The sequence below is a fragment of the Gavia stellata genome, chromosome 23 (assembly GCF_030936135.1).
Source record: "Gavia stellata isolate bGavSte3 chromosome 23, bGavSte3.hap2, whole genome shotgun sequence".
Classification (NCBI taxonomy): domain Eukaryota; kingdom Metazoa; phylum Chordata; class Aves; order Gaviiformes; family Gaviidae; genus Gavia; species Gavia stellata.
Window position 1 is genome coordinate 11,213,712 of NC_082616.1, and position 13,801 is coordinate 11,227,512.

General features: G+C 40.8%; 1 protein-coding gene across 1 annotated transcript in view; it reads left to right on the forward strand.

Annotated features, from left to right (window-relative positions):
- The first annotated feature begins 4,960 nt into the window (after positions 1-4,960).
- CCDC88A (coiled-coil domain containing 88A) overlaps positions 4,961-13,801 on the forward strand; it is a 74,935-nt gene continuing 66,094 nt past the window's right edge. The window contains exons 1-2 of the mRNA XM_059828419.1: positions 4,961-5,061; positions 5,180-5,280. Coding sequence (XP_059684402.1) covers positions 4,999-5,061; positions 5,180-5,280 — 164 coding nt within the window. The 5' untranslated portion in view covers positions 4,961-4,998. The remainder of the gene's footprint in view (positions 5,062-5,179; positions 5,281-13,801) is intronic.

The window sequence follows — 13,801 nt, forward strand, 5'->3', positions numbered from 1 at the left end:
GCACCCTGCTGTGGACCCCAAGCATCCACACTTGGTGTCTGTTTTGCCCTCTTCTGAAGTTTCATCAGGCCAGGCAAAGGCCTAGCAAGCCGGCAGCGCAGATCGGTAGGCAGAAACAGCAGCGAGAGCTTTCTCTGCCACCTCCTTCCTTTGCTTATGTAGGAGAGGAAGAGAAAACCACTGCCTCTTGCGTCAGCTAAAGATGGGTAGATTGTTTATACTCTCCTCCCAAAACAGTCCCCTCCCTTGGCTCGCTGTGGGCAGGGCTGACCAGAAATCTTTTGACAAACTCTGCCGAGGTAAATGGGGCTGTACACAGTTACGCTTTCCTGCTGTCTGCAGACTTAAGGCATCACTTTGTGTTCTAATAATTCTTTTTCAATTTTTATTTTGCAACAACAGGCATAGGAAATTATGCTATGAGAAAAACAAGCTCAAGTGAGATGATGAAGTAATTCTGTAATTTGCAGATCTGAGGTCAAGGCACAGATTGTTTATTATTTCCGTGTCTTCTGTGTGGAATCTTTGTGGTACCAAAGGAGAGGCAATAGAAATGAGATGGGGATGCTTTACCCATAGAAGAACAAACTCTACACTTCAAATAACGAGGTTAATATCTAAATCTGTACTTTCAGAAGTAGTAGGCCACACACTGTGTTAAATACTGACAGGTCCATTCTAGAGAATGGACATGTGAAAGAACAAGACTGTTCTCTGTGCATTTTTTCAAATTATGAAAAGGATAATTTTTTTAGTTCTAAAATATTCCTGAATATGCGTTCCTAGAATAGTTAAAACTATTAAAACTTAAGTTTAATAATGTTTCTGCATTTTATTGTTTCAAAGTATCATTCAAACTATCTTTATCAGTTCTACTAAAGCCAAAATAGAGCATTTTGCTTTCCAAGGAGAAGATAGAAATGTAATTTCAAATTGAATCATACCATTTAGGAGACCTGCATATACACTAATGCAATTTGAAAGCTAGGAGTGTGATCTTTAGGAGGTGTACAGTGCTGGGCCTGTGAGAGGAGGAGCATAGATGGGTTCTTATCATCTTAGGTGGCCCACTGGTTTGCTAACTGCGGAAGTGGTACTGGTCTAAGCATCCACCTCACTAGACACCTGAGAATCCAGATGTTCCACCTTGGGGGCAAAGGAGTAGAGGGAGGAGGATTTCAGTCAGCTCACACTGAGACATAAGCAATCACCTGCTACCAGCAGTCTCTATTTCTGGGTCAGTTACCTCAAGTTGCCAACTTCCATCAGCTGGTACTGAATTGTAGTAACAAAGCTCCTGGATTTACCACTGTAAGTGTAATCACAAACTTGCTTTTAGCAGTCTTCCCAGGTAAAAAGTGCTAAAATAATGCAGCCAAATATATCACAAGCTACAGGTTATAGTGATGTGGCCTGGCCACTGGAAGTAGAGCTGTGAATTCTAAGTATTTCCCTGATCAATACTCCTGAAGACTCCTGACAGCTATGCTAAAAATGGAAGCCTTCCATATTCAGCTTGGGATCAGAAAAACAACCCAAGAGACAAGCATTTCCTTCTACCTTTTAAATAATTTCAAGGGATGTCTGTCAAACAAGGGCTCAGCAATCTAAGGTCGACAGCTTCCTGTCCTATGGCAAGTCGTCTCACCTCTCTTAGATGGCTGCATTTTAAACAAGTAGTTTGCATCGCTCTGCAGCTGAGCACAAGCGAGTGAGCGAGCTGTCCAGGACAGCCAGAACTGGTCAAGCCTGGCTACCCCAGGAGGCACCAGCAATGTCCCTCTATAGCATGTATAGGTATCCTGCTGGTGCCTACATGATGAACACTGAAGGCAACTGAACAATCTCTAGTTTGTCCAATTTCTTCTAGCCATCACTACACTGGAAGTAGCTACCATTTCAGCAATTGGTTCTGACTGATGTCTGTGTATACCTGAAAAAGAGGTAAATATTCTTACACTTGGTTTGACAAAGTGTGAGCTACAGAAACTATACAGCTTCTTCACAGGTTTTTAGGGCTCTTAGTTAAAAAAAAAAAAAAAACAACACCAAAACCACACAAACAAAAAAAACCCAAAAAACCCAAACCCCAAAACCAAAAATAAAACTTATGACTGTTTCTGGATATCTTTTCTGAAATTTTCTCTTGTACTGATCTCCAGTTCTAATCAGGCACTGTAAATCATCTGAGATAAAACAGCTTACAATGTATTTCATAAAGATATTATGCAGTATTTATCTAAAATGTAATAGTCTTTCTGCAGGAACAGTGACCAACAGCCATGCTGAGAATGTACGCAAACTGGACGGTGTAGATGCAAGTAAAAACATCTAAAACTGTTTAATCAAATATTTATCTCAATGTTATGAAAACTCAGTGTAAAACATTTTTCAGGAACTCATAAGCCAGCTGCTGTTACTAACATGTGAGTACTACATGGGCTATCAACTTCTACTAGCCAGTCTCTGATTCCTAGAAATTGCTTTATGCCAAAGTCATGACTGCCTAATTAGAGCTCAGAAGAAACAAACCCATGAGCCAGGGAAGTTCCATAGAATTGCATGCACAATTGCATATTATATACTGTTGCCAGATACAGGGAGCTTAGCGGTTGGTTAGTCAGGCTTTTACAAAAATGCTTTTGTAGTTGTCCTTAAGGGCTAGTAGTTTATTGGGAGTTATTTCACCCATGGATCACCAGATTCTTATTCACATCCAAGACTGCAGATTTTTTCCTTGCTCTTTTTTATTTCTTTTGTTTCACAGGAGGACTATGCGTTCACTCTAAAGATCTGGTTTCGGAGGGGAAGACTCAATTTTTGCTAAAAACGTGTAATTGTGAGAATCAAAAGTCATTTAACTAGGCAACTTTGCTTAAAAAAAAAAAAATAATCCCTGGAATACGAATTACATACTAATATTTCAAGTTCCATAATTTATTTTTCTAATCTTTTAAGACATTCTCTCCAGTTTCACATATGGGGAAAAAGTCATGACTGAAAATTTTTTCCAATGTTGGACCATTAGGACAAATACTATATCCAGTATTTGGGTTAAAAAAATCCTAATCTGTTTAGCTGTTACTGTGCTGTTTTTCGAAAGGACTTAATTTCAGTCACTCTTACTGCACTGTTTTGTAGTGTGTTTTTTTTTTTTTTCCTATGTATGTAGAAGTAAAGGTATTTGGGGAAAATGCTGCTGCAATTTAATTTATACTACATGGAAGAGAGGCTGGATTTAGTTTGAGATTTTGTAGAATGCTTTGTCTATAAACTACATAATCTATTAAGCAGATACGGTCATGTTAATGCAGTATTTGAGATTTGAAACCCAAGTGGCAAGAGATGGCTTAAGGACAATAGCTTAGGCAAGCAAATTGCTTGTCATCATTTGCTTTTCTGTAACCGGGTCGCCCCCCCTCCCCGCGCTCCCTTCCCCGCTAAATCTCTCCAGAAAGCTGGATTTTGTGTCAACGTGGGTGCGTCTGGATATCCCCTCCTCAGGAGAAAACCTCTCCTCCTTCCCCCTCCCCCGAAGGGCGGGAGCGTGTGGTTGGGGTGCGGACCGTGCCATTAATCCCCCATTTTTCCTCTTCGAGGGCGTCAGCGACTCCCCTTCCCCCCCGTGACGAGTTATTTCCTCACGGGTACCTTTTTTCCCCAAGGGGAATGGAAGAGCATCTCCCTCCCGCGCCCCGGGGCGGGGGGCAGACCTGCGTGTGCCAGGCCCCCGCCGCTTCTCCTCCTCCTGCCGCTGCGGGGCAGGGGCCGCCTCAGCCGCGCTCCCGCCTCAGCCGCCCCCCTCACTCGGCGCGGCCCTCGGGCTCGCGCGCGCCGCCGCAGCGCCCCTGCGCGCGCCGGGCACGAGTCCTGCAGCGGTCCCCCCCCCGGCCCCGCCCCTTTCTAATTGCGCCGCCATCCCCGAGCGGCGGTTGAGGGCGGGGGGAGGAAGGGACCCGGGCTGGCGGAGGGATAACCGGCTGCCGCACACCGACCGGGGCGGAGGGATCCATACGCTGGAACCGCCCGTCGGGGAGGGAGGGTGGAGGGGGCGAGTGATGCGGCGCGGCCGGGCCGGCTGAGGCGAGGTGGCCGTTATTTGGGAGAAGGGGGGTGGGAAGCGGAGGTGGTGCCGCGCAGCCTGCGGCGGGGGGTGGTGGCAGGGCGGCGGGCGAACAGCTGGACGCGGGCGTTAGGGCTGGGGAGGGGGTCGGGGGGCTCCGGGAGCGGGGGGCGGCGGTGAGGGGATCGCTGAGGGGACGGGGGGAGCGGCCAGCGCGGGGGAAGGGCGAGGTTGCGGGGCGAGGCGGCGCGTGCCGGCCCCGTCGCTGTCGTGCGTCGCAGTTTGGTGGAAAAGGGAAGGGGTTGGAAAAGGGAACCGATTTAAAATAGCCTCTCGTCCCTGCCGGGGACTGGTTCCCTCTCTGTGGGCTGCCGGTGCCGTGGCGGGGGGGGGGGGGGGAGGCAGAGGGAGTCTCTGGTGTGCAGCAGCAGCCCGGGGGGCTTGGCCGGGGGTGGGGGTCTGTGCCCCCCTTGGCCTCCCCTCGGCCGCGTTTGGGTTTTGTGGGGAAGGGGCAGGATGAGCTTGCAGAGTTCTACTGGAATGTCTCCTTCCTTTCTGGGGAGCTGCCGCTGCTGAAGCAGAATTTTCCTTCCTTTCTTTTTTTGTCTGATGCAGAATCCCAGCAGCTAGGCAGCCTCCCTCCTTTCTTCCCGTCCTTCCTTCTACCCCTTCGCTATGTAGGAAGGGAGAGACATCAATGGAAAGGCTGAAATACGCGTAGATGGACTTCCAAATGCGCTTTTTCTCCAAAGAGGAGGATAAATCCCAGTTGCCAGTGCACTGACTTTTTTGTTGCCGTTGCTTTGCTTGGTAGAAATGGGGTTCACTTACTCCAGCTAAATCCTTGGAGCATTTCAGAGAGTTGCTGCAGTGAAGGACTTCTCATATTTTTCGCATCAGAGGAGCTACATTGATGTTAACCATTTTTTTGTAAAATGGAGAATGAAATATTCACACCCCTTTTGGAGCAGTTCATGTCTAGCCCTCTTGTCACCTGGGTAAGCATTCATTTTTCCTCACACATTATTCATTTATTTGCTCATTGTTTGAAGATAAATGCCTTGCGGCAGAGAATGAGGTGGAGTTAGTGTCACGGTGGCGATGGTTATGTTTTAGGTTAAGACATTTGGACCGTTAGCTGGAGGAAATGGGACCAACCTGGAAGAATATGTGGCGCTGGTGGACGGCGTGTTTCTGAATGAAGTCATGCTGCAAATGTAAGTGTGTGCAAGTTGTGCCTCGGGTTTATTTGTTGCTGTTGTCTTGGTTCTCTTGTCTCTTTTGCTTTCTTGTGAAAGCTCTTCCCCCCCCCCCCCCCCCCCCCCCATGTTGACCTTGGTAAAATGTGGTCAGTTAAGAGGAGACTTTAGAGCACAGTGGATATTCTTTACGGTTTAATGTCTGAGTGATGTATTTGCAGGATGTATAGTGTAATACAGGCTGAATCATGATATGTAGAACTTAGTGGAAAATTGGATGACTGTAAATAGTTTCCCAGATTTCCACTGGGAAGCATAAAGGTTCATTCTGCTGTAAGTCATGCTCATAAACAAAATTTTGAATAAATTTGCTTGGCTAATAAGATTCTAATACCTATCTTGATTCACGTGATGTACAACTTACGGATTGTATGAGAGTCACATAATGTTGTTCACTGAGCAAATGGACTGTCCTTTAACTCCTCCTGCTTTATTTCTCACAGTTCCAAATTAGAGTAGGTAGCAGTTGTGCAGTAAAGCTGATGTTTTAATGGAGAGTATAGGATGTTTTCTGGCTATGAACCACAGAAGAAACATTTTTCATGGTTTTATAAGTTGTTTATTGAAAATTCTGATTGTTAGAAAAATTTCTTTGTAACTATAGCAACTTTTTGTTAATCAGTTTTGACTGGAATGTTGCCCACTACTGTAATGCTAGAGAGTAACACTTTTGTCAAGTGTCTAGTGATATAAAAATGTTAATAGTGGAAAAAATTTCTCCATACCTTTTTTTTTTCTCGATATTTTAAGTCTTTACAGATAAATACACCTTTTGTTTGTATAGGTATGAAAAAATACAGGCTTATGGATGGCTGGATAGATACATCAGTGTGTGAGCAGCTTGTGTTGACAGCTGTTCCTCAGGAACACTGCTCAGTTTATAATTTTTACTGATACTTAGTACTTTAAAAGTTTTTGCTGTTGGTATTCAGCTTGTATAACTAACCTATGTAAAAAGATCTATACGTTACCACATTTAAGTTTGAATTCACTACCTTTTGAAACCAGTGTTTTCTTTGTCACCTACTTGTGGAACTAAAATTCCAAGTATTCACTTCTGTAATATTGAGAAACATGGAAAACTTGGTGGAATTGAACTTTTTGAAAAAAATCTTGAGTGTATTTCTGGCATATTTTAATAAGGATTTTAAGTGATGTATTCACTGAAGCATACTTCTTTTATTTTACAATTTTTTTTTTCTGGGACTACATATAAATTAAGTAGCTTGTCAATTATGACCATGCATTTAACATGTAGAGCTTCTATTTGGTAAAAATATTTGACAATTGGAAGGCAAATTTAGTACTGGAACTAGAACAAGGTGATTTTGAAGACTATAGTCTTGAAATTAAACTTTATCAGTAATATTTTTTTTTAATACTAAAAGTATACATTGGTATCTGATACATATGTGGGATGGGTGTATGTAAAATGGAGAGCTGCCGAGAGGGAACGTTGCCATGCTTAAGGCATTGTGCGTTGAATTTGGCTTTGGCTTTGTGCATCTTTGACCTCATACCATGATTACTGTAGTTTACTTAGGAGGAGTTGTGTGTGTGTATATATAAAAAAAATACACATGGGAGATGTAAATTTAAAATAAAATCGGAGCAATTAAAAACAACCTTAAACTAGAGGTGCGTGTAAAGGGACTGGCGTACAAATAAAACTAATTTTACAAATACGTAACTACACTGGAAGGTGTATTTTACTTAAAATACATTTTTGGGGGACTGAAATGTATTACGATTGATTAGTACTTAGAATGGAAGTTTCCACAACTGTATTCTTATTTTGGGGGGTGGGGGTGTTAGTTTGTTTGTTAGTTTGTTTTGGGTTTTTTGCCGGGATTGAAAGAGGGGAAAAAACGTTTCATGTTTTGCAGACAAATTCCGTCTCTGGTGAAGTCACTGTGGAAACCTGTGTTAACTTCTAGTCCTATTCACTTTGAATAGATACCTATGAAACACGTGTCTTCATTTGCAAAAACATTTAAAAGATGCAGGTCCAACTAATCATCAATATAACTTACTTTCAGTGTTTTCCATTTTATTAGTTTTTATCTTTTTTCCTTTCGGTCTTAACTACCATATGTTGAGGAAATGTGGCAGAAAACCGTATATCATGTGACTTCAACATTCTGAACAAAAACATCTTGTGTTTGTTGTTTTGTTTTATTTGTTTGTTTTTTCTAAAAGCTGTCAATGACTGACTTCACATGAGAACTAGAGATCTGTGGTTAGGAGCTATGGCACTCTTAGAAGCTATAGAGAAATGTTGCTTTTGCAGAAGTCACCAGGAGTGCCATTCGTAGAAATATGTGGAAAGCACCGCTAGAAGTTGTTTTCTTTTTTTTACACAAGTTGTGTTATATGGTGCTTACTTTTTACTCTAGTTTTGAGATACTTGAGGCTCTTAATGTTTTGGTGTGAGAGTACAGCTAGTGTGTACCTGGCAGCTGAGGACTTTGAGATGTACCCTTGTTGTAGCTCGTTTCCTGTAGTTGGAAAGCCATTGCAGCATTAGAGGCTTTGAAGGGCGTTAAAAGCATGAACAAGTGGAGGCTGTTAGAGGTGTTGTGGTCCTGCTTTATATATACTTTATTTTTGCAAAACGTTGAAAAAACAAATGCTGTGACCATAAAAGTGAGTGTTAATATTGGATTAGGCATGGCTTGTAAACAGTTACACAATCAAAAAAAGTGGCTTTGTTACTTAAAGAAGGTTTTTTATTCAGTTAAAAAAGAGTTAATCCTGCCCTCCCTCAGCTACAAGTGAGAGTTTGTTAGTATGGCATTTGTTTCTCCTTGTGCTTGTCTAGACCAAATTTATTTGCAACAATTGTAATGATTCAGACAGAGGAAATAAATGTTAGCATTGGAATGGTTGCAGGATAATGGTACCGAGATGGTCGGGTTTTATCCGTGTTGAGTTTATTAGTACCTCATACATGAGAAAGGACAATTATACGTCTTTTGCTTTTGACTTTTTTGACGTTTTAGTACGCGTGAAAATCACACAGGTTCCGTTCAGTGTCCAATTACATCTGAAGAGCTGTTCCTTTGCTGGAAATGCTACAGGCCGATTTTACTACTATTATTTTTAATTTAATTTTATTTTTAATTAAGGAGTGTTCCAGTATTGTAATATTAGCTCCTAAGTTGAGAGAATGTCTCTCATTTCCTGTTTAAATTTAGGTCCAGTTCTTCAAAAGTATTCGGTTACCTACCTTCTGCTGGGATCAGTCAGTATCTGATACCTCTGGATAGAAACCCCATCTGTCTTTCTAAATCTGAGCCTTTTTCTTTGTGTTCTTTGATACAAAAAAGGGTCATGCTTCTTGGAAATAAATCAGAACGCAAGAGATCACTGCAGTGGTGTTCTGCCGTGGCAGGGAGGTGGAGGAACATACTGAGGATACTTCATACCTTTACTATACCTTTATATCGTAATACTACTAACATTATGAAGTGCTCCTGTACTTGAGTAAAATATGTTGTGCATACTACTAAAATAAGTGAAATGGTATAATTCAACGGATTAGTAACCTGTCGTGCATCTAGGTGCAATTACAGTAAAATAATACTTAGTTGTCCTGAAGATATTTTTCCAGAACATGACTAACAACACCTCTTTTTTTTTTTTTAGTCTTAGTATTGTGCTGTTTATATACTCTTCTGATCCAAAAAGATCAAGGTATTCTTACAGAAACACTCATTTTCTGAGTGTTTTTTTATTTTCATTTCTGCTAGGTCTTGTTCTCTGATGTTTGTTAATTGAATTCCAATAGGTTTGTGTAAGAAATGCTCAAAGTCTTGTAGTATGAACTGTGGTTTCCAAACTGACAAGAGTCTTACTAGAATAAAAATACACAGCTGCAAGTAAATACAAGATTGGGACTTTCATTACATTTACAAGTTACAAAACATTACATTACAAGTAACAAAGGCTTGAAACTCTATTTTAGTTTTTAATGGTATTATTTTACTATGCTTTGTATTTGTGGAAATGAATTTGTTTTAAAGGAACTATTGGACAGATATGGTATGCAGAATTGGTAATGTATAGAACCAAATTCTGAAACTGAGTTAATTTAATCCGCTGTCTGGAGAACCTGTCCGCTTTCACCGCACTGTTCCATTCTGAACTTTTGTCTCAATGGAATATATTAATCGATACTATCCATATCAGTTGTTGCATCCAGAGATGCTGAAAACTACTTCAACGGATGAAGTCTTTTATTTTTCTCCTGTTTTTCTCCCTTTTGGCATTCTCCCACTGGTTTTCACTGACTGGATCCACATGCAGGCCTTTCACGCCCATAGAATTTTCCAGGTGGACTGGCTGACTGTTTCCTTCCACCACTCTGGTGGTGTGTGCCTAGAATGTGTGGACTGCTTCATTGACTCCTTTTCTGAGCTCTTAGTCTGTAGTTGTACGCTTTTTTTCCAAACAGTTGAGCTTGCCAGCCCATACTTCTGGCTTGCCTATATCTTTCCCTGAAAACTGGACTCCATCTCTAGTGCTTGAGCCAGCTGCGTGGCTCTGTTAAAGAGTGCAGGAACATGCACTCCAGTCCAGTTAACTCCTTCTTGTGAAGAAGACCAAATAGCAAGTGGCAGCTTCAGCCAGGTTCTGGCTGGGCGGGGAAATGAAAAAAGTTTTGGGGAAAACGAAATTCGTGAGTTTGGCAGTAAAAATATGAGCATGTAATTTAGAAAAAAGTCGAATATTACGAAGTCTGCACCTTTCTCACTTTCCTGAAGCGAATGGATTTGATTCACAAGGAGACATGCTCTGTCGGGCTTCCACAGATGCAAGGTAGGTGTCACTCTGGTAGTTTGTGAGAGTTGTTGCTCTTAAGATAGGTTCTGCAGCAGTAGGGCCGAGATTTTTCTTAAGGAAAACTGAATTTATAACACTCAGGTTTTTTGACAAGAAGCAAATTCTTTAGTAAGTGGTCCAGCAGAATGTGCACCGTGGTCAAGATTGTTGGAATTAAAACCTTTTGATTACAAAAAAGGAAAAGATAGTTGTTATAGTGTAACGATGATTAATTTTAGACTTGAACATCTGCCTGCAGTGAGCTTTGAATTGGGCAAATGAGGTGGACATAGGCTGATGCCTGTGCTTCTGAGGTGCTTGGGTTTTTGATAGCTAAAGGGAAAAAAGGTGCAGGTTGAACATGGAATGCTTAAAGTGTTTGATCTTTGTTTATGTCTCTGTTTCACTAGGGTTTTTTATGCTTTGTGCCCTTTTCCACAGTTGATGTCCACTTTCCTTCATCTTGTCTACTCTGATTTATTTCCATGCAGTAGGCTGTTTTGTGGTTCACTCCTGTTTCTTGCAGTATTTTGAAGATTAGGAAGTAAATAATCTAATCTTCCTCTGCATGTACACATCTGCTTCTTTGCTGTCTTCTTCATGTGCTATCTTGTATATCTTCCTTTGACTCTGTCTCCTTATTTCTTTTGCTAGTGTACTACTTATCCCATCCTTAGTCTAGGCTAGTAGCTGGGGCCAGGGAATGAAAGCTGAGTTAAACATTTCTTTCTACATGCAGAGGTGCTCTATTGAGTCTATCTACCTGTTCCATAAATAGCAATCTTAGTTGAAGGATCTAAAATCAAAATTACTTGTTTCAGCATTAAAAATACTCTGGCAAGGAAACAACATATATTCACTATGGCTTTACAGTTTTATTTTCAGAGTATTTGCATTTCACTCACATTCTACATGCTGTTTCAAAGCGTTCTGTGAAAATAATGTAATAAACTTACTAATAGCTTTCTAGGCATATATTTTGTGTTTCATTGCCAGTAAAGGGAAGTAAGAGTATACTGACAAACTGTTTCCTTCTATGACGTAGCTCAGTTAAGGCTGTTTTATGTGTAGGGACACCTGTATACTACATTGAGGACTGCAGGGCAGAGATGCCTGAGCGAGGCAAGGGAGGAAGTACAGCCGCAGAGCACAGTGCAGCACTGCTGAATAGAGCTGCCCTTACACAAGGCAGAGTTGGCTTTAGCTGAAGTCACAGGACCATGAGGGGAATGCCACGAATGTGACTCTGAGCCAGAAGATGATGTCTCCCGGTTTCGCACTAGTGGCTGTGCCGTGTGCTTTAGCGGTTCAGGGGTGATGTCCGAGTGGCTCATCTAGGCATCATTTGCCCTTAGCAGCACCCAGCGTTGAGGCTGGGTGAGCTTTTCAGCTCCAGTTATGGCTGGCTGTAGTATTTCTGTTTGCGGGGCTGACTTTGCTCTTCACCTGCCTCTGTTTCTGTGCGGCCGCTGTCCTAGCTCCCTGTGTTGTAAGGAAAGGTAATGCACAACTTGTTGTGCTCTGATTTTTATACCAGAAAGGTCAGTTTGCCCAGGTGGCTGAGCTGCCCTGAGCCGCCCTACAACGTTGCCATATTTCTTGGCGGTATAACAGCAGTAAATTCCAGAGTTTGAGGTTAGCTACAAATATCTTACCTGGGCTGATCAGCTTGCAAGGCTGTATTTCTTCAGGTTCCATGGCTACACCACAAACCTTTGCAAAGTATTGCTGTGCTCTGATCTTTCTTTTAAAAACTAATCTAGCTAACTGACAAATTGGTTGCTAAATCAAGCACATCTTAATCCTATGCTAAATTTGAGAAGCTTACTTCCAGATTTTCCTCATTTGTTTCTTCTGTTAAGAAGGGGCTTTTTAGCTTTGTGTTCTGTCATATGTTCCTCTTATTTTTGGTTCCTCCTCCTTTTTTTCTAAACTAAATAGCAATTTGTTGCCTTCCTTGTCTTTCATACTGTACCACTTTTCCCTATGTAGTAATTATTTAGGGATCAAGACATTTTTTCGAAATGCTGCTTTGTTAGAGCACATGACCTCAGTGGTCAGAGATTATTTGGTAATAACTGTGTGGGAATCTCTGTTTATTTGCTTTGTTTTATAGAGTCACATATTTATGCCTTAAGATGCTCCAAAGAGGCATGGCCTCTTAGGCAATTGTTATTAAGCAGTATTTACAAAATGCCCCCCATTCATTTCATTGGACTAATTGATGTTAAGGCATTAAATTGAAGCAAGGCTGCTGCTTGACCCCAACTCAGTTGGTGTGCTTTCCCGTTGCCTTACTCCGAGGAAAAAGTAAAAATTATCTTATGGTGTATTTTTGGATTGGGAAACAGTAAGGGATGAACCCGTAAGTGGCTTGTATTATATTCCTGGCTGTTGTGCTTCCTTTTCTATAGTGATAGGAGATAAGAGTCCATTTAGGTTTATTATAGAATTTTATCTTATTTTAAGCTGCAGGGAAATATTTGCTCTAGTTTTCGTTTGTGTGGTATCTTTGTTTCTCTTAATTAAGCCCTTGAGCAAAAGATGTCTGGTGTAATTTCCTGGTAGCTTGGGAATATACTTGCTGTATATTTAGAGTATTGTGTATTACAGACAAAAATAAAATACAGATACTAGTTGATGTATGATAGAATGTAGACAGATATACTTACAAAGTGCTGGTTTGCATCTTAGCAAGGATATTAATATTAATGTTTTAAGATGAAAAGAATGCACTGATTTTACAGGCTTTTATATGTATGCTTATCTTGTAGCTTTGGGTGGTTAACAGGGGTAAGGTCCTTCATGTGCTGCTCTATTTATATCTAAATCAGTAGGGGATTGTACATGTATTGGTGTGCATGCAAAACTTGCAACACATTTCAGTTAGCGTGCTGAAGCAATGAAGTTGCTCACGTGGATAAAATTTTTACAAGAAATGTAACTTATTTTCTTTGGCAATCCCCTTAAATTCAAATGCAAGGCTCCTGGATATATCTTATTCTCTGGAATAATCTGTACAAAGGGCTCAGATCTGTCACTTGGTTGTCTAAAAATTGGTACGGAAAAAGATGAAACTGTATATTTTATTGTTATTAATTTAGTTATAGAAGTTTATTGTACTTCTTAAGAAAGGGAAATTCTAGAGTCATATTGTTCTAACTAAAAGTATTTAACGGAAATCTATGTGGCACTGTTTTTACAACTTAAGATCTTTTTAGTCCCTGAAACTGCAATATTCAGGTAGCTTTGGTATCATCTCACTAGGCTGATCTTACATCAGTATTTCCTGCGTTTTTTAATACTCTGTGTGCTGAGATGTTTACCTGTGGTCAGACTATTTTGAATCTGAAGTACTAACTAATTATTTTTGAGAATTTATAGCTTCAGCAAAGTTCAAAGTAAGGAATGAAATGAGTGAACATTTTTCCAGGTCTTCTGAAGGAGAAATTATTTTCGGTTATGCTATGATTATCAAATAAGGTAAAGTACATACTGCTGTAGTGTTGGAAGGTGTTTAGGGTGGAAGAGAAAAACTTGTATATACAAACTTAATATCTTATGAGGGTTTTTTTAAGCTTAAATAAAGAAGATTGCATAAATGTGTATTGCTTTTCAATCCTACATAAGTTATTTTCCCTTATATCAATATTTT